At 41.5% G+C, this 20,703-nt stretch overlaps 1 protein-coding gene across 5 annotated transcripts in view; it reads left to right on the forward strand.

Annotated features, from left to right (window-relative positions):
• Positions 1-16,332, forward strand: part of LOC124051240 (mediator of RNA polymerase II transcription subunit 13-like) — a 72,363-nt gene extending 56,031 nt beyond the window's left edge. Inside the window, exons 6-31 of one of the 5 annotated variants that reach the window (XM_046374384.1) lie at positions 609-815; positions 2,463-2,627; positions 2,853-3,009; positions 3,112-3,216; positions 3,548-4,204; positions 4,450-4,663; positions 4,823-4,904; positions 5,068-5,189; positions 5,423-5,501; positions 5,713-5,927; positions 7,133-7,311; positions 7,425-8,353; positions 8,641-8,820; positions 8,963-9,192; positions 9,310-9,508; positions 9,622-9,910; positions 10,017-10,269; positions 10,368-10,556; positions 10,659-10,882; positions 10,993-11,135; positions 11,781-11,939; positions 12,209-12,373; positions 12,577-12,734; positions 13,425-13,589; positions 13,839-13,948; positions 14,378-16,332. In XM_046374384.1, the coding sequence (XP_046230340.1) occupies positions 609-815; positions 2,463-2,627; positions 2,853-3,009; positions 3,112-3,216; positions 3,548-4,204; positions 4,450-4,663; positions 4,823-4,904; positions 5,068-5,189; positions 5,423-5,501; positions 5,713-5,927; positions 7,133-7,311; positions 7,425-8,353; positions 8,641-8,820; positions 8,963-9,192; positions 9,310-9,508; positions 9,622-9,910; positions 10,017-10,269; positions 10,368-10,556; positions 10,659-10,882; positions 10,993-11,135; positions 11,781-11,939; positions 12,209-12,373; positions 12,577-12,734; positions 13,425-13,589; positions 13,839-13,948; positions 14,378-14,510 (5,708 nt within the window). In that variant the 3' untranslated portion in view covers positions 14,511-16,332. Of the gene's footprint in view, positions 1-608; positions 816-2,462; positions 2,628-2,852; positions 3,010-3,111; positions 3,217-3,547; positions 4,205-4,449; positions 4,664-4,822; positions 4,905-5,067; positions 5,190-5,404; positions 5,502-5,709; positions 5,928-7,132; positions 7,312-7,424; positions 8,354-8,640; positions 8,821-8,962; positions 9,193-9,309; positions 9,509-9,621; positions 9,911-10,016; positions 10,270-10,367; positions 10,557-10,658; positions 10,883-10,992; positions 11,136-11,780; positions 11,940-12,208; positions 12,374-12,576; positions 12,735-13,424; positions 13,590-13,838; positions 13,949-14,377 lie in introns of all 5 variants that reach the window. The other 4 variants (XM_046374380.1, XM_046374379.1, XM_046374381.1 and 1 more) reach the window with 4 other exon arrangements.
• The last annotated feature ends 4,371 nt before the right edge of the window (positions 16,333-20,703 follow it).

Below are 20,703 nucleotides of genomic sequence, written 5' to 3' on the forward strand. Positions count from 1 at the left end.
GAAGAATATGCCAGTACGTATTCATATCCTTTACTTAAGTAAAAGTAGAGTTGTTATAAGTACTCCATTATGAGTAAATATTTTGCATTGTTAAAGTATGTACAGTACTACAAAATGTACTTAAGGAATCAAAAGTCTGAGTAGTCAGTGGAGAAAAGTAGCTCTTGTGTATGTTTATTCTGATACATATTAAATCTTTGGATCATTTTTAGAGATTTATTGATTTGTAAGCAGAATCTCACTGTTGTAGTTGTTCAAGGTGCAGCTAATTTTGCAAATTTGATGTACTTTTCTGTGTTTTCAGTATTTTTTAAGAGTAAAAAGCACAATATTTCAGTTATTGTGGAGGAGGAGTAAATAAAAATAGCAGGAAATTGAAATGTTTAAGTAAAGTACCTCAACATTGTTCATAAGTTTACTGCTTGAGTAAATGTCCTTTGTTACTCTTCAAATCACGAGGAAGTTTCCTGATTTTATAAAGACTATAGACGTATGATTAAATGAAATGAGGATATCAGGGAAAAAGTTAAAGAGAACCTTCGGCAAAGTCGCTGACAGTAGGCATCCATGCAGTAATGAAACACCATATTTGTTGTATCTGTCTGCAGTGATCCTGAGTCCATACGGTCTGAGCGGTACTCTGACGGGTCAGGCCTACAAGATGAGTGACCCAGCGGCACGGAAGCTGATGGAGGAATGGAGCTACTTCTACCCAATGGTACTTCAACACAAAGACGGAAGCGGAGAAAAGGAAACAGAAGAAGCAAGCCAGGCCTTTGATCGCAACAGTCACGTGGCAGTCGAGGTCATCGTAGGTATGGAAAAAGTCAACTTGTTTGCTGGATTTAAGAGACAGTGGACGGGAGACACGCATTTCCAGTCGCGGAATTCACTGCTTTATATAAACAAATGTAGTCTGTCCAGTATTCAAAACTTGTTAGATCTCACTGAAAGCTGTTTTTTCAGCATGAGAACAGCAGTAAAAACACATTAGACCGCAGTGATGCTGCTCTACTAAATCAAACTGATTTTATTGTATCAGGATAAACCCCTTGAGGTGTATCATCTCATTTTCGAGGGAGTCCCAGAACAAACACCCACACGCTCAAACAGAAAACAATACGAAGCACAAGGCGCAGCACACACCACAACAATGCAAAGGAAATAAAGCAGAATATATTTACAACCTTAGCACAGACGCTATCATAATAAAAATGATCAAGCTGTAGAGTAGCGGTCCATAATTGCATTGCTGAAAACACGTGCAAGAGAATAAAACAAGTAAATTATTCCAGTCTCATGCTCATGTAATAATATTTTCCAGCAACTCTTAATTGACAACATATTTATCTGATGATTTAAATGTGTTTTTATTTTGCTCCAGAACTTGTTATCGTTTGTAAAATCATTCTTTATAGTAATTAGATTTGGCATTTCTGACTGAAGTCCTGATGACATTTTTTTTATTGTCCAAATGTTTCCCAATCAGCATGTTCCCTTGTTATTTTGTCCATGCTTTATCAGAGCTGATCCAAAGTAAATTCTGCCATTGACTTTTGATCGTTTCCATTACCACATCACTGAATTTAGAGCAGGAAAAAATCCCCAGCATTTTGAAAATGCTGCAGTTTTGTTTATAAATCTGTCCCAATTCATATCAGTAAATTCATTAATAAACATGTCTGATTCCACTTCCTTACACTAATTTTCTAATTTTAGTGGTGATGTCGGGTATTTATACTGTACGTTCCACTCACAGTAAACAACTGAATGGTTGCCAAAGCTTGTAAATTATACTTAAATGTGTGGAAAGCGTCCAGTTTCATATTTGTTCTCACCCAAAGCAACAAATACGACCAATAAATCCTGAACACTCAAACTGTGTTTTAGAGCTACATGAGGTGTAACTCAGAGGCCACTTCTGATGAAACATACAGTATGTACCCACATCACGGGTGTATTAATGGAAGAGGTGCTATTGAAGCATACATTGGCTCCCCTCTTTCAGCACATCTCAGAGTGGAAAAAGGGAAATGGCTGGAGAGAGGGAGAAGGAGAGAGCAGGAAAAGACAGAGAGGAAAGACAGGGAAGTCGAGGTAAAAACCCCAGGGAGTTATTCTAATAGCTTTGTCTAATCACTCTGATCCCACAGCGTTGGTTTGACCTGATTATAATCAAAACTCCCATGGATGCCAGTGGCTTTTGCATCTAAAAGGAAAGTCTGTCGACTGTTTTCTGCCCGAAATGATTGTATGAAGATGGTATGAGCAGTGAGTGAAAATGTATGTGATTACATTAACAGATGAAGAACAAGTGCACTGCACATGCTGCACAGCTGCCTTTATCATAAATGTCCAGAACAAATGGTCATTTCTGACCATTTTAAATAAACATCTCAGGGAAAAATGAGCAGCGGCCCATCCCGTTGTTGTGAATAATGTCCTTCTTTTTGGTTTCTCAGGTGGGGTGAGGATGACCTACCCAGCTGCTTTAGTGCTGATTGCCCATGGGGACCTACCGGTGGAGCAGCCTCCACCTGTTCCTGCAGCTCAGGGCCTCACCAGGGAGCCAAACCACTGCAGCGTGCCGCTCACACCGCCAACATCACCGCAGCAGCCCTGCTCAGGTAACAAACGTACACATACTCACTGGTGGCTTGTGGAAAAAAAACAAACTGTAACAAGTAATGTAGCTGCAAGCTGTTTATGCATTTCAGTTTTACCAATGCTAGTTAGTCTTCATAGGTCTGAGGTATTAATTCAATTTGAATAGTTTTCTTTTCCTCAAGGTTGTGCACTCATAATTTATATGTCCTGCATTGTGACATCTGTTTCATGCTTCATCTTTTCAGCGGACAGTGGCTTTGTGACATCTGTGTCTAGTGTTCCCACGCCGGATAGCAGCATGGGGATCACCAGCATCAGTCCAAAGCATTCTGGAAAGAAGCTAACCTGTCAGGTAGTCCATCAGGCCTGGAGGGAATGCTATCTGAACCAGCCTCAGTATGTGTAAGTTAACCCAATGCTTTGAGTGTGTTTGGCGTGACTGTTATTGAAGTGCAGTGATGCAGTAGAGATGGTGTCCTCATGGATCTGTTTGTTCCCCCGCAGATCAAATCAGCCAACTGACGTGACGCCTAAGAAGGAAGTGCCAAATGGAGTAACCACGTGGGACTTTAACGATCTGGGAGCGAGAATGTCCTGCAGCTGTTCAAGGTACCACAGAGCGGCACGCAAGCTGTTCAGTAGATTACACTTACAATTTAGTGAATACAGTAACAGAGCTTTGTGTCCAAAAGGTATATTTATATTGAAAGAATTTTGCATGCTCTCTTTTAGACTTTTTTCAAGGAATTCTCATCTCCAGATTAATTCATTACAGGGGCCTGGTAGTTTCTGAATCTCTCAAAAAGAAGGGAAACCTTAAACAAAAATAAGTGAAGAGATTCTCATTAGTGTGACATTAAAAACAGCTCTGCTATAATTACCTTAAAACAGGTTCTCCAAGTTTTTGTTTTCTTTTTTAACCTGTTTGACTTAATTGCAGGTTGAAGCAGCAGAAGCTGAACCTGACGGCCACATCCACTGCCAACCCCCAGACTAGTGCCAACTCCGCTCAGTCATCTGGCCCGTCATTATACCCTCCCCCCCTGGCCAAACACAAGACCAGTGAAAAGTCAGAAAAGGCTGACAAACAGTCCAAGAGGCCAGCCATGATCCCCTTCCACCATCGTCTGTCTGTCACGCAAGAGGCCGCTTTGGAGCAGGAGTCAACAGGAGGGCCCCAGCTTGGGGGTCTTGTGGCGCTGGAGCCACCCTTGGAGCCTCTGGCTGCTCTGCCAAGCTGCAAGTATCCCAAGTCCCTCTCCAATGGCAGAAAAGTCTCAGAGTCCCTTCTCCACTCACCAATGTCTCCTCTTCCGCCCACACTCAGCCCACACCCCCGAGTGCGGGACCCAGAAGTCTTGGATGGGCCTGTGGATATGCCTGTCTGTCCAGATGGGGCTTCAGGGCTGGGGGTGATTGCCAGTGAGACAGCTATGTATACAGCTCTGCTGAGGCAGAGGGAGAATGGAGCCGGATGGTGGAGAGGCTTCAGGACTCCCAGGACTGATAAGACTGACTTCAGACCCTCTGAACTCCCTTCTGATATATTAGAGGAAGTGAAAACAGAGGCGGCCACTGAGGGAGCTCCACTAAAGAGGTAGGAGAGAGATGCGGCAGCAGTGTTTTGCAAATGGTCAAGTGCAGTTGGTGGAGGAAGGGCAAGGAGTAGCTTAGCATATACTAGATATAAAACAACATTAACAATAAAAGCTGGGATAGCACTTGAGGTACTGCCTGTGACACATCCAGTGAAAGCATCTAAGTTATTTTGGAGAGATGAGGGTGGCCATGAAATAAGGAAAGACTAACTCTACATTGCATTTGTCTCTTTGTCTTCTCCAGATTATACACACAGGCTCACAAGAGATTTAAAATCTCAGAGGAGAGGGTGAGAGACCACATCCACACTTTGGGCCTGTTCCAGCAGCCAGGGGTGGAGGCACTGCGGGAGCCTGGGGACGATCCCTACGACTTTAAGGAAGGAGACATTGAGTACACTTTCTCCACCACCAAGAGGTTGAAGGGTCAAGGGCGAGAACCCAGCAAGAAGGTCAAGGTACACGCAGTTGTGTGCTTTAATAATTAAGATTCACGTTCTACATGTTAGTTATTAATATAATCTTTATTTAAAAAGAGGGCTCTTGGCTTTGTATTTTCTAAAAATTAGGCTACAGCTTGAACTGAGACTATTCTTGTTTTCTTCTGATTCATTCAGCAGGGAGAAGAAATCACCAGCAATTGCACACTGCCTGATGGGAAAGATGCTATGTCCATTTTTAACTCGGCTCCAAAATCAGGTGGGACACAACCACCAGCCATCATCATATGCATGCTGTACAGGATACTGATTGCAATCCAGTAACCCCCAGGGATCAATTAAGTGTTCTGATTAATTCGGAATGCAGTTATTCGTGGATAATTTGGAGCGATTGTCCTAAAGCTGTTTGTGCGTTGTTTTAGATGAGTCAGGTCAGGATGACGGAGCTGCCAAAGCCAACCCTTCTCTGACCAGAGAAAAAGATCTGGTGGTCAACATCTCTGACTTAGACAACATATTTGATGAAGACGAGGAAGAGCTGGGGGTGAGGCATCATGTTTTTGTGCTATAGTATTATTTATATTTATTTATTTAATTTGTCTGACTCTTGAGAAAATTAACGATTTTTCATTTTGAAGATTTAGTGGAAAAACAGGCACTGATATTATGTATTTGTATGTCTTTCATAATCCATTATGTTTTAGAAATAATTGCATTAAACAAAACTGATCCTTTATTCTTATGTGTAATAATTTGTAGACTGTTTACCCCAACCAGCACTCCACCAAGCTACCACTAACAACAGAAGATCGCCCTCTGGGGAAAGAAGGGAGAGTTGCAGTCCCCTATCCATCAAGTGAGTATTTAGCTCTTAATCTTGATGATTTCTGTCTGACTACAATGTTTATGTATATTTGACTCAGGATAGGCGAGTAAACATGTTGGACCCTATGGGCAATCAGCCTTCATACTTAATTTATTTATCCTATTGCCCTTGTGTAAACTACATTTTTTTTCCCTCTCCTCCTCTCTTCATTTCTTTCTCCATCTCGGTCTCCATTCAGCAGTAGCAGACCTCCAGCGCATGTTTCCCACCCCGCCTTCTCTAGAGCAGCACCCGGCCTTCTCTCCCATCATGACGTATCGTGACACTCCGAGTCAAGAGGCCCCCCCGCCCAGCGGAGCAGCCGACCACCTGCCTGCTTTAACCTCTGCGCAGCTCACTGAATACAGGATGGAGACTGAGGAAGGCATGGCCAGTCCTCGGCTGGAGGATGTCAAGGTGAGGAGAGGTGGTAGTTAACGTGGTCAACTGAGATTCTGAATCGATCTCCAATTAACACCGCATAAAGCAGCATGTTTAGCTTTGTGCATCATGTTGAGAGAGTGAATTGAGAAAATTACACTGAGGTATGAGAATATGGACTGGATAATTACTTTCATAGATTACTCAAATCCATTTAAAACCCTCATCAAGGGGAAGTCATTACAAGGACTTGTTTACTGACTGTCACTTGGCTCCGGAGCAGCTGGTCCGGCTCGCATATCATGTTGGAATTGTTTCACTTATACCTGTAGCACGCTAATTAGCTTTCTCTGTGTTTTGAGTCAGACATCTGTTCTGACTGTAGGCTTTGTCAGCTGAGAAGAGCCGATTATAGTAGAATGCACTTAGTGGCCACCATTAGGTACCTCTGCTCATTAACACAAGCATCTAGCTACTCTAAACAACCAGTACTGTTAGTGCAACTCAATACGTAAAACATGCGCTCTGGATTAAAAGGTTCAATTTAGCTTAAGAATTAACTGGATCGAAGCAAGTTATTGACAACTGGGTATTTGTTAGATTTCCATTGTATTGTACTACAGCCATTTGTAGAGTCTGATGAGGTGTGTAATCAAATTGTGTTCAGCTGCAGCTGATGTTGGAACTATAACCTTTTTAAATGAGTGTGCAGGGAAGGTTTTCCCAAATAGTGATCTGCTTATTTCTCTGTACCGTAGACCTTCATCATTGTCCCAAAACATTTAAAAATGCATCAGTGATCCACACTGTTCCACTGAGGGACATATTCATTACAGTGAATGCGGTCACTGTAGTTAATTTTCTGTCGACTCCACATACACTGTGCTGCTGTTGTAAATGCTTGCCAGTGCACTAAATGTATATTCAACCACAGCTGAAAATAGTCCACAACATGTGCAATATTCACTTGGTAACTACAGTGTGAAAGCATTTTTTTTTTAAACAAAATTACTTTGCCTCTTAGAAATTAAAGAATGTATTTAAAGATATATATAAAGATTATTTAAAGGCTGAGAAAACCTTGACAGTGTCTTTTAGTTTATCCAAATGGCCAGTGGATTGCTGAAATATGAATTACTAAAATAATAGATTGCCCTTAATGCACACTTTACTATGCAGTGCAAAGGAAAGAGCTACTAAATGATAAACTTCTATTTTTCCATGCTGTCTTCTTTATCCAGCCACAAATAGGGTCCTCCATGTTTGCTCCACTATCCTGCTTACCAAGTCAGAGTCTGCCGCCGCTCAAGATTCCTGAGCAATGCTACTATCGTCCATCCTGGGCCCTCCTGCCCAAAATGGAGCCTTTTCCAGCTGTCATGCATCCCCAGAATAACACTTTCATCAGAGATGGATACACGTGAGTAGCCAGCTATGACAAGCTTTTGTGAGATCTTTGATGTTGATAATCATATGAAGCACTTTTTATCCATCTATGTCTGACAATTAGTTTTTGTCATCTCTCTTTTCCAGAAACGTCCCCAGTGTCAACACCCTCACAGACCAGGATTACGGCCAGATGAGTGCTGCCACTGCCTCAGTGAGCACCACTGTTGGCATCCTTCCATCTCCTGCCACTCCCCGCTTTTCTGTGCCCACACCACGAACCCCTCGAACACCCCGCGGTATTAACGCTGCAAGCTCTGGGCAGGGTTCAGTGAAGCAGGATGGTACTGAGCTCAGCTCGCCGGTCTCCACACCCTCCACCAGCCTGCCTCTTAGCTCTGTAGATCCCCTAGCTCGGCCCGGACCCTCCCTGCCTGAGGCCCACAGCCTGTACACTATCCTCCTGCTCTCAGACTCCGTCCTCAACATCTTCAAGGATCGCAACTTTGACAGCTGCTGTATCTGCGCCTGTAACATGAATGTCAAAGGAGCAGATGTCGGGGTGTATATTCCTGATTCCACTTGTGAAGATCAGTACCGCTGTATGTGTGGCTTCAGTGCCATTGTGAACAGGCTGCTGGCAAATGGCACAGGGCTCTTCTTGGAAGATGAGCTGGATATTTTTGGTCGGACTTCGGAGGTGGGCCGGGCTGCTGAGAGGAGGCTGGCTCTTTGCCGGCGGGACCCAAGTATGGGAGACCCCAGGGCCAAGAAGCCTCAGGATGCAGCCCCTGCGTCTCCGTCAGTCATGGTCCTCCTACAGGAGCAGTGTTCCCAACCCATTTCTTCCTTGGCGTCACTGCATCTCCCCCTCAGTTGTTCCTGCCATGGTCGCAAGGGGGCACTGCTCCATAGCTGGATGTCTGAAAAGCAGTGGGCAGATGGGAGTGATGCCTGTGTTGAGTGTTACAATGCCTTGGAACAGGGGCTGCAGTATGTGGATAACCCCACAGGAGGAAAAGTTGATCCAGCTGTTGTCAGAAGTACCGTTCTTCATTCCTGGCCTCACACGAATGGTAAGGAGCGTGATTTGCCTGTGAAAATTCTTGCCCTAAAAATATGTCGATGTATCTTTGAAATAACATTTTGTGATAATCTTTCTCAAATGAAGGTCCACTTTATAGGTCAGAAATATTTTTGATTTTATTATTTTTATGCAGGCCTACCTGCCTTTTTGTTATCTAAACTGTATATTGATCTGTTTTATGGGTGTTTATTTGTTTTTTTGTGTATAGAATCATGTTAACATTATTCATGTATCCTTTCTGTGTGTGTATATGCGTGCGTCTGCCAATCTCCACAGTGGTGGACATGAGCATGTTGTCGTCCCAGGATATGGTTCGTATGCTGCTGTCTCTGCAGCCTTTCCTGCAGGATGCTATCCAAAAGAAGAGAACAGGACGGACCTGGGAAAACATCCAGCATGTTCAGGGTCCGCTCACATGGCAGCAGTTCCATAAAACGGCTGGGAGAGGCTCCTACGGTGAGTCAGCACATTCATCTTTTACTGTCTGTCTTATTTTTGACTGTATTACCTGTAATACTACAAAAGTAATAGTATGGAATCCACAGACTGTCATTAGACTGTAATCAACTGAAACTATTGCTATTTCTTTTTGTCTAAGGTTCGGAGGAGTCACCAGAACCCTTGCCAATCCCTACAGTGTTGCTGGGCTATGACCGTGAGAGGGAGTGCTTGGCATTGTCTCCTTTGGCGCTACCTTTCTGGGAGAAGTTGCTGTTGGAGCCTTATGGCGGACAGCGAGATGTGGCATATTTGGTGCTATGTCCCAACAGCCCCTCTTTGCTGGCTGCAGCCCGGACCTTCTTCCAGGAGCTCAGCGCTGTTTACGAGGTAGGAGATTGGCTTCCACATTAGATGCATAGCAATATTTCAACACATATTGTAATATAATGTGGTAAGAGTTTGTAATGTAAGAATGAACAGTAGCCTTGACTCCTTCTACTCCAGACGTGCCGCCTTGGGAAGCACCGACCTTTGGCCAAAGTGTCCAGGGACGGCCTTGTACGTGTAGGGGAAGAAGTTGAGCCAGAAAAGCTAGAGGAACTGGACGTGGACCAATGGTGTACTGGACCCTGGGCTGGACAGCAGCACGCCGACAACCTTAGCAAACTTAAACTCTATGCTTATGCCTGCAAGCAGCAACTTGGTAAGGACATTTAAATGCTCTAATTTATTCTAATCGAATATAATCAAATCTAACCTAATCTAATCTACACTTTTATCACACTATATTCTATATTTAAATTTCTCTAAACGCAGGTCCCCAGCTGTCAGCCCTGCATTTGGACAGCAGTCTTTTGTTGCCTCCCAAAGTCCAGCCTCCATTAAATCCCACATCTTCAGCTCAACCTGCCTCTTCTGGACAACCTCAAGGTTGGGGCCCTGATGGTGAACAAGGTCCAGGGGCTGCCAGTTCAGGAAATGCTCCAACCCCAAGTGGAGCAACCTCAAACCAGACAGGAGAGACAACCCAACCAGCAACCAGCGATTCCAAAGGGCCTTCCAGCGTCACAACACCAGTCAACACGCCAGCAGAAAACCCTGAACTGTAAGAACCCAATTAATAAGGCAATGACTTAATCTCAGATTTTGTTCCACAAATTTGAACTAGTACAAATACTGTACCACTTCTTTACTGTCTTGCTCTTTTTCAGCACTTCTGAGCAGTCTAGAATCGGCATCCCCACTGTGGCCGACTCGACGGACAACCACGCCAACCCACCAGCTATTGTTATTTACATAGTGGATGCTTTTCTTTGCTCAAGTGGAGCTGGAAATGAAGGAGGAGAGCAAGAAGAGGGTGATGAGGTGGAGGCAGGTAGCATTTGGCTACTAGGCCTTCTCCGTTGCTACACAGAGATGCTACAGACTTTGCCTGAGACAATGAGACCTGCACTGGTGCTACAGGTAGAAACATATTCAGATTTAAACTGGACAGAATGAGAAATCATTCTTGCTCTTGTGACCACCGATCTTTTCCTTCCATTTTAATGTATCTTACTCAGGTGGTGCCATGCCAGTACCTGCTCCAGCCAGCCAGTGGGGAGAGTCATTTGTACCTGCAACATTTGCGCTCCTTGGCCTTCTCCTGTTACTCTCAATGCAGACGTCTTCTGCCCCAGCAAACACACATCAAGTCCCTGACAGGCTTTGGACCAGTGTCCACTGTCAATTCTGTACTTCAGAGTCCAGAGGTAGGCACGAACATTCAAAGAATAATTTTCTTTTGAGCAACTTCTTTCACATTATATACTCACAGCATGTCTATATCAATCCACTTTTCTTTCCTCCTTCAGCATCCCAGTCCACTGCAGCTGTACTCTCCCCCCTTCATCCTTGGTCCGACTCGATCCAAACAGCCAGAACAAGGAGAGATATGGGCAGAGCTCCCTCCCAAATACAGTGTGCTCTTTGTTGGATACTGTCTATCACATGACCAGCGCTGGATTCTGGTATCCTGCACTGACCAGCAGGGGGAGCTCCTGGAGACCTGTATTATCAACATTGATGTCCCTAACAGGTGTGTGAAGGCTGTTTATGGCCTTAATTCTGTGCACAGTTGTCCTATTTAATTGCCCTGTTTTTGTTGTTTTCACATGTGGAAAAATTGTTAATGTTCTTTCACTTCAGAGCGCGACGGCCCAAGTTTTCAGCGAGAAAGATGGGACTACAGAAGCTGTGGGAATGGTGCATTGGCCTCATACAGATGACCTCACTGCCCTGGAGGATTGTGATTGGTCGATTAGGCCGACTGGGGCACGGGGAGCTAAAGGGTGAGTGACACCAGTTCAGAAGAAACCGAGCTTGTCTTGGTAAATAAAACGTGTTACGTTATGTTCAGAGGAAACATAGAGATATAACTTTGTTTGTTTTATTCTGATGAGGATAAGATGTTACTTTATAATTAACATAATCAGTTTTGCTCTTGCTTTCCCAAGTCCATATAAAAATGCTGATTAGTACAATGTGTGCTCCTTGTCCTTTACTCCTTATCCACACAAGGATGTATGGATTCCAGTAATTTGAAATAAATAGACTGGAGATTTAGCACTCTTCTGCACCCTTATTTACACATACAGTACTTCTGGCTATAAGCACAGGAACAGCAGTAAGTAAGGCCATTCATACATTATAAATTGTGAGTTAAAATATCTCTTTGCTTCTCTGACTGCTGTGGGACTAACCAGTTCCCTGATCCATTTATAGTACATAAATGCCTGAGATTACACAGGTGCCTAAACATACTTGTATCCAAATCTCTTTTAAATTGTCATATCTTTGATGACTTATATTCTGTTCTCCTTTATTTTCCCTGAAGAATTAAGATATGTGAATGAGATTTAATAAATTGATTCACTCAAAGACTGTTTATATCTCTCCCTCGAAATTATATCTCTGCCACTGTCTCTCTCGTCTAGACTGGAGCTCACTCCTTGGGGAACATTCCCTCCATTCAATAGGACGTCAGCTAAGGGAGGCTTGTCGTATGTGTGGTATCTCAGCTGCTGACTCCCCGGCAATCCTCAGCGCCTGCCTGATAGCCATGGAGCCACAGGGCTCCCTTGTGGTCATGCCTGGTCAGTAAACTGTTAGAAGATGGCAGTAACATGTAGTACACTGGAATTATGTTGTCTAGTTTAGTTCCATATTAACAATATATATGAGTGGAAATACCTGTTAGGTACAACGATGGGCTATAATATTGTGTATTTAAGAAAAAACTGCAGTTTAAATTGACAAAAATAATAGTACATTAATATGAAATTATTCTGTTACATTTCACAGGTAACTTAAACGCATATTCTTTGAAAGACCTCGTATAAACGTCACCTTGTTGTGTTTCCAGATGCAGTGACCATGGGTTCAGTGTTTGGCCGCAGCACGGCTCTCAACCTGCAGACCTCGCAGCTGAACACACCTCAGGATGCTTCCTGTACACACATCCTAGTCTTCCCAACTTCTGCCACCACCCAGCTGGCACCCAGCTCCTACCCCACTGAGGATAATAATGGTAATGACCAACAGGATAACAGTCATAGTGTAGTTACAAGAATGTACCAATAGGTGGCATCTTTGTGCTTAAGTGTCTCTCCTCACAGTCACAAATGGCTTGTGCAAGCAATTCTTAATTTTACAGATCTGGGCAACATTGTGCCTTGTTCTCAAGACGTGCACCTTTACTGATATTGTTTTCATCTCGGTCTCATCCCTCAGATGACATGTTTGATCTGCCCTTTCCTGATGAACTGGAGAACGACATCGGCCATGACATGATGCTGATCAACCTTCACCCTTCCCCTAACACCTCTCCTGTGCCCTCACCTGGCTCTCCGTCCGGGATGGGAATGGGATCACATTTCCACCACACCAAGGTGAGTTGGGGACTAGTGGAAAAAACTTTTCCTGCAGTAGCTTGTGGTGAAGCAAATGACACCTTATCACATTGACAAGCCCTACATGTGAAAAAGCGGGACAATCCCAAATATCCCAAAATAAAATTTAAAGAAAAAAATATTTCTTAGCATTTACGTTGCTGAGGGCTTTACAAATGTGTACATCTTCAGGTTCAGATATGATTTTGTTCTCTGAAGCATGCAAGCCTGTTTGCTGTACTCTTTGCTGAAACCACAAAGCTTCATATTATCAAACAAGAATCAAGATTAGAGTTCTGCCAAGTTATAACACATGCAGAAGAATTTGTCTTGGAGGCACAAGAGAAGAGACGTTCTGACAACCTATATTACAGGACATATCATTAAGTACTGAAAAATTGTCGGGAAAAACCGAGGCAAAGTAGCTCTACAGCAGCAAGTTATTGGTTAGACTGTTTTGCAATTTATGTTAGCTCCAAGTGCTGTGTACAATATTACTGCATTTACTTGCAGTGAAAAAAATCACGAATTTCATTAATTTCTTTCACAAAATGTTGAAGGAGGGAAATTTTGACTAAAGCTCAGAATAATAAGATGTGGTTGGATGAATAAATTGTACAGACCATGACCAAGGACTTATTCAGAGAAAGGTTTGTAATTAATTGCTGGCCTTGTCCTGTGTTTGTATAGAGCCAGGGAGAGCGCTTGCTGTCCAGGGACAGTCCACCAGAAGAGCTGAAGCAGCAGCCACTGGCTCTGGGCTACTACGTCTCCACCGCTCAGGCAAATGGACTCCCACACTGGTTCTGGGCCTCCTGCCCGCAGGCTGAAAGCCAGTGTCCACTTTTCCTCAAGGTACTCAAAACACAGCACGTGTGTGTATATGTATGTGTGTGTGTGTGTGAGTGAGAGAGACAAAGAGAATGCCAGAATAGCTTATTTTATCTGAGAGAGAAACATGGAGAGATGGAAAGTGATACTGATGAGCTGGTTTGTGTAGAAATGCTTTTAATTATGTGACTGAACATTAAAGAGGCACACAGCTGCTCACTATAACCAAGCTTGCATCAACATTTGACCCAACTCTTTGTGTCTTTACTCCAGGCCTCCCTCCACCACCATATCTCCATAGCCCAGTCAGATGAGCTGGTGTCAGACAAGACTAAAAGGACCCCTCACCCCTTGGACTCAAAGACCACCTCTGATGTACTCAGGTAAATAAAAAACATGTGTTGTGCCTACAGATTTCTCTATTATCTGCTCTAAAGAACTGCTAGTGAAAGCAGAGGATGGAACAACACATTCAGTCAATCATTCATTCTCTCATTGTTAAAACAAATGTGTGAAGGACATTTTTATGTTATTTTTTACTGATAAACAGATAAATGTCATGTGCATATGCATAACTGATAGCAGATAGTTGTATTGTTACCATTGTCTTATATAAAAATCTCACATTAACCAATAGTTAATAAATATTCAGTATTACTTTTGAATGAAAAATTGATTTTAGTCCACACTAATATGATTCAGGAAATCAAGGTGGGTTAACCTTCAGAATGTAAATCATGTAATACTTCTAAAAAGTCAGAATTCTTCACAAATTGCTGTTGATAAAATTGTGTATTTTTCTTCACATGCAGGTTTGTATTGGAGCAGTACAATGCCCTCTCCTGGCTGACATGCACCCCTGCCACCCAAGACCGCCAGTCCTGCCTGCCTGTCCACCTGGCCGTACTGATCCAAATGTACAATGCCATCCTGAACATGCTCTAGCTGTGTGACACTTCAAGAACAACTCTAAGAGGACCGACAGTTAACCTTCATTTCCTCTGTGCCTACGCTTCCTCCTTCTGGGCACCAGGGAGCACCAGAGCTTTTCTGTTGTTTTTGTTAGCCATGGATTTGATGGCCAAATAAAGGATGGGGCAAGTCAGACTCTCCCATGCCTGGAATGTAATGAATAAGAAGAGTGACATGCTCTGAAAAATTTTACTTTTTACTTGTTAAGTGCAACACCCTGCAACCCCAGCGCAGTTTGTATTTTCACAACTGGTTCTGTGCGAGTTACGGTGCTTTCTGTGGAGGGAAACAGATGGATCTGTCCAACTATGCCCATTTTACTGACATATCACAACCTTAACTTTCTCCTGATCTAAATAGCATTATTTCTCACTTGGGCTACACCCCATAGTGGCATTTGAAGCATCTGTGGCTGACATTTACAGAGAAGCTCTGTGTGATTCACTTCACACCCTTCTTAAATGTGAAAAGGGACGTCTGTGCAGGGCCACAAAACTCCATATTGTACAACCAGCAAAATGGCATGACAACACACGCTTTGTTACATCAATGATGCTTTTACATTTTTGTACAGAACTGCACTGTTGAGCTTCTTGGGACATGCAGTTGGGTTGTTGAAACTTTTAACTTTACTCTGAAAGGGGCAAATGTCCTCATTTACTCCAAAGTGGGAGCATTTGATAATGGCACTTTTTTCCTCACCTTCCAAAGTGTTGCAGATGTGAACACGATGGAAATTATTTGACCAGTTAAGACAGAATTGTTGTTTATAATGTAAGACATACATTTGCAAAGAATTGAGACTTATTTTTTAATATTTAAAATAACAAAATGAGAAACTTAAACAAGGCCTTTTTCCCAACTGACTGTTAATTGTCTTGGGAACTGAAACAAAAATTTCATTTTAATGCAATTGTAAAGATGCCATATTTATACAAATTATATCATGTCATAGATATTTGAGATATATGTGTATATATATATATCTATATATATATACACACATATATATATACATATACATATATATATATGTATATGCATAAATATATATTACCTCCTCCAAGCAGGCACTTAATGCTGAGGGTGATGGACACAACCATCTTTTTAGAAGTGGACACAGTATGAACATTTATCAAAGAAAATGAATTTTTTTGTTTTGTTTTTTATTTTCTACAGATACTGAACATTTTACCATTTTATTTAATGAGTTTAAATTAAAGTAAATGATGCAGGAGATACAGTATACTCTATATTTATAAAGTGTTCCTCTTCTGTAAAAACTTGAAAGAGGCTGTAGAAGATGGTGGTATTTGAACATTGCAAGGTTGCTGAATATTTAAGAATGATGCTTTATTTCATCAGCTCTCCTAAATGATGTCAAGCAAACCATTAGAAAGGCCTGTCTCTTCAGCTTCACTCAGTCTGCTCTTTGTTAGATTCCTAGCATGTTTGTATATACACTTTTCAGCTGTGTTTTTTGGAATTTCTTAAAGCTGTACATTTCATGCTGGTTGGTTTACTTTCAAGTGATTCATATCAAAGTTTTTTGTTTTTTTTTGCTGTGAGCTTTTTTTTTCTTTTTATTATACAGTATACAGTATAAAACTCATTTAATTACAGCCAAGAGGTTAAATTGCCAAGTAAGTGTACAAAAATGTACAGACAAAAGGCAAGTTTGCAAAAATTTGTTACATCTGTCATCACTTTGAATATGAAACAGATCCACTTTAGTAGGAGAGATCTGTTACTTTTACACTCTTTTTTAGTAAATTATTAAAACTCTTGAAAATGATGTCGTGCTCAGTGTTCTCTTTTAATCAACTCTGTCTCATAGAAATTCAACAGCTAAAATGTAACGGTATATACATTTACAAGGGAAATTTAATTGCTGCCTCGTTGATATTCAGAGATAACGTTTATATGATTGAATGAATGCAAAATTGCTTTTTACGTGCTGCACCGGAGTCATGAGGAGGTGGTTGAGGTGGATGGCGTGCAGGACTTTTAGCACCAGAAACCACAGTTTGAGTCCAGAGTCTGGTCTGTGGTTATGTTTAGACAACAAAAGAACTTTGGTTAACGTTCAGGAAACATTGTGTTTTCCGGTTAAATGTTCCGGAAAAAACAAATGAAATATGATGTCAGTGAATATTTTACTGATGTGTTCTGTAGCAACATTTTTACATTTAACAACATTTAACAGTCCTCCTGGTTGGTATTATGTGTTTCTTATAAATGTATTTGGTGTTGCAAATGAATTGTACATAAATGTAATCTCCAGCCTAAACCACAGACTCACTTTGGTGACTGATAATCAGGGGAATCATGGAACAAAATATATTCACTCAAGCACAGTTTTGAAATAGTTTTGATTAATATTTCAATTTTCAGCAAGTTTAACTTCCAGATTTCATATGCAAATTTGTTTTTAACGGCACTGTATTATTCTGGCAGCTGCTAGTTAATGTTAAGGTTAAACTGTCATTCAGAACATTTAATGATCTCATTAAATACTATGCATTTCTATAGAGCAAGTTAAGATTCAGAATACTTACTTTTACATTTTGAACGTACTTGTCATGGGGTATTTTTAGGTAAAGTAAAGAATTTGAATACTTCTTCCGCAGCTGATGATAATAAAAAATGTGCTATTAAAAGAGAGGTTAGAAATAGGGCCTGTGTCATGGCAAGAACTGGATTCAGAATAAAATCTGGATCATTGTCACACACAGTTGAATCTTAATTTTGTCACTTTTGTTCTTGACAAATACTTCTCTATAGTAATTTTTCATTAATTAGATCTATGATCTTTTGTATTTTTTTCAAACATGAAATGTCATCAACGCAGCTCACGGTAGGAACAAACATGATTTAACAGTGTCATATAACGAGCTGTGCAAAGAGAGAGATAAGCCCTTCACTACAACGAGCTGCTAAGAGGTGTGAAACACTGTTTTCCCACACCTGACCTCCAAGTTACAACAACCAAAGAGATTACGTCTGAGGTTTTGTTAATACAGTAAGCATTACTTAAGTCATTGTGAATGAGGCTTACTGTGGAGATGAGACAATATTTTGACCTTTGAAGAAGGACAGTGTTTACAGACCTGTTCACTGAAGCAAATGAAAATAATTAATACCATTGAGTGACTCCATCACAGCTGCTGCATGTCCTGTTCAACGAGATGTTCTACTTTTATAAACTGTGTTCTGCCCACTCATGCAAGCATGCAGTCAGAGATGATTAAATTCACTTAGAAAGCACAAAGACAAAAGAAAATAAATACATTTTTATCGCATTATAAAATATGTTTCCCTGCAATTATCTGTGTAAGCTGACAAGAAAACAAACTGGCTAAGGAAATGGCACTGAGTCACAAAGCAACAAGTGCCTCATCAGTTAAGTGGTGTACTCACAATGAAGCCAGCCTCAGCACTGAAGACTGTGAAGGATCTGATGTTTGACTTCATAAACTCTGTTGGTGAGCTGTCCGTCTCAGTTGTTGCATGATTTTGAAATCTGTCGAAAACAAGGGACAGAATCCAAGTCATGACATCTCAAGGATTCAAGGAGCTCTATTTGTTATTACAGCTATGTATGTGCAGCACATAGATCAATGAAACAGCGCTAGTCTAGGATGCCACATGGTGCTACACAGAAGAAAACACATAAGTTACATAACATAAAAACAGAAAAAGTGTAATATGAGAGAATAAAAATAGAAACAGAAAATGAAAATTATCAAAACTAAACAGATATCCACAGTAACGCACAAGACAGACAAAACAGTGCAATACAGTAAAACATTTGGGTATGGTTGTTAGAATACATGTAGTTCAGAGGTGTGCAAATTGTGTGTGTGTGTGTGTGTGTGTGTCTTTGTGTGGAGTGCATGTGTATGTTTGTGTACATGTATGACTATGTCAGTCCTGTCCCTGGGAGTTTAGGAGTCTGATGATTTGGGAAAATAAACTATTCCGGAGTCTGGTGGTGGTTGACCGTGTGTTCTGGTACTTCCTACTAAACGACAAGAAGGTGAAGGTGATACAGGTGATGGATGGGAGAGGGGCTCCAATGATCCTCTCAGCTGTCCTAACTACCCACTGTAGGGTGTGGTTCCCAAACCAGGCAGTGATGCAGCTGCTCAGGACACTTTTGATAGTCCTTCTGTAAAATGGAGCCAGAACTGGGGCTGGAAGGCTGAGAAAGCCTTCCTGAGAAGGCTGCTTGGAGGTTGCTTGGAAGGCCACCAAAAGATATGCAAAACAGTGCATGATGCATGCTGCATACATGTTGCATACTGTGTGGACAAAATTCTAAAAGATGTCCTCTTGATAGTAGGTAAGAGCTTTGCTCCTTCTGAGTGATGTAGCAGGGCAGAGTTTGTGAGGCCAAGAGGAAAAAGAGGGACTGAATGAGGTTCTTTTTAATCATCAAGGTCAAACTGCAGTTTAATTGAATCTAAAAAAAAGCCCAGTAGACAACAAAACTGTACAAAAAGTCAGTTTTTAAGAAGCTCAAGGAAGTGAGAAACAAATCATCTAAAAGCTTTCCTTACCCATTAGTGATTATTTTGACTTTGTATACCAGAACACAACGATTTCTTAAATGTAGTTCATAATAATATTTATGGATTTATCCAGAGGTGTCCTCTCAGTGCACTTCACAGTTTTATATATGATGCACTTTACTGGCTACCACTTCATTCTCTTTGTTTTCAAATACATTTACTTGTACTTAATACAGCTTTTTCATTCTGTTTCTGTTTCATTCAGAGGGTCATGTATTTACTGAGGAATTTTCAAAAACCTTTCGTTATTGTGCCTAGAATCTTTGCAGACTTGCTTCTAAGTGCAAAGCACAGTCAGACTGAGACAAAATGCTCTCAGAGTCTCTCAGAATGAGCTCCTGATTTTGTGATTGCAAGGCTTTTCTTTTGTTTTATTACATTAAAAACACATTGTTGTATTTAGCCTAGTTTTTAGCGTGTAAGTAGCCTCATTATTTTTGACATATGCTATTTTGATTTTGCACTTATTTTATTTCTCTCTTTTTCTCTCTAACTGATGCGGTGGCTTTGGTTTGGGATGGTACGAGACCCATTGTGTTTATGTCCTTGTGAATTTTACTATCCACGTGAGTCTAGTACTGTACTCACAATGAAGCCAGTATCAGCACTGAAAGCTGCAGGAAGCTCCACGTCACAGTGGCTTGGCTGGTTTGATTTTTATAAACTCTTTGGTGAGCTGTCTGTCTTAGCTGTGGCTCAATTTTTAAATTAGCCCAAAATAAATGGCAAAACCCAACAGCCATCTGCTTGTTAAGGTGTGTGTGTGTGTGGGGGGGGGGGGGGGGGGGGGGCATTGTGAAGGACTAGATATGAAAAACAGTAAACATATTTGTTAGACAAATGTTATGGACTTTTAAGTTGGCTTGTGTGTATAATGATGATAAAGGATGTCCTCTTGAGGGGAGATAAGAGCTTTGCTCCGTTTGTGTGGTGTAGCAGGGCAGAATATGTCAGGAAAAGAGAGGAAATGAGGTAGAGGATGAGATTCTTTTAACCATCAGGGTCACATAAAATCCTTGAGTGGAAAACTGCATTTTAATATAAACCTAAAAAGGCTTAGTGGACAACAAAACTAGACAAAAATTCAGTCTTTGAGGGACTGGGCAGCTTGAGGACACCATGAATGAAAAGGAATGAGTAGCTGAAGAGTAAAAGCCACTGAAGAGTCACTTGTCGTGGTGGGGCTGTCTAATGGCCATCACAACTGAAGGCAGTGGACTCTTAATTGACTGCAATGTGTTTTCCACAGATGGCCTATTAGACCATGGCCATTCACCTGTTATCTTGCTTTCCAAGTGCATTGCTGCAGCCAAATGGCCTACCAACTGGACAAAGGAGGCCAGGCTCTGGCTTGACATAGCATTAGCGGAAACACAATTAGAAGTCAATGACATTTTATGTCGCTTTTCCGCCACAGGGCCCCACATGCGAGGACAAGGTTGTTCAAAAAAGCCCTCTTACTAGAGCTAAAAGGTCGACTTAACACTAAAATTCCGGCTTATTGCGGACATGAAACAGAATGGAAAATATGACATCTTTTAACTACGAAGTGACATATAATGGAACTTAATTTTGGATTCATACTGTTGATA

Source organism: Scatophagus argus, chromosome 20, assembly GCF_020382885.2.
Source record: "Scatophagus argus isolate fScaArg1 chromosome 20, fScaArg1.pri, whole genome shotgun sequence".
Taxonomy (NCBI): domain Eukaryota; kingdom Metazoa; phylum Chordata; class Actinopteri; family Scatophagidae; genus Scatophagus; species Scatophagus argus.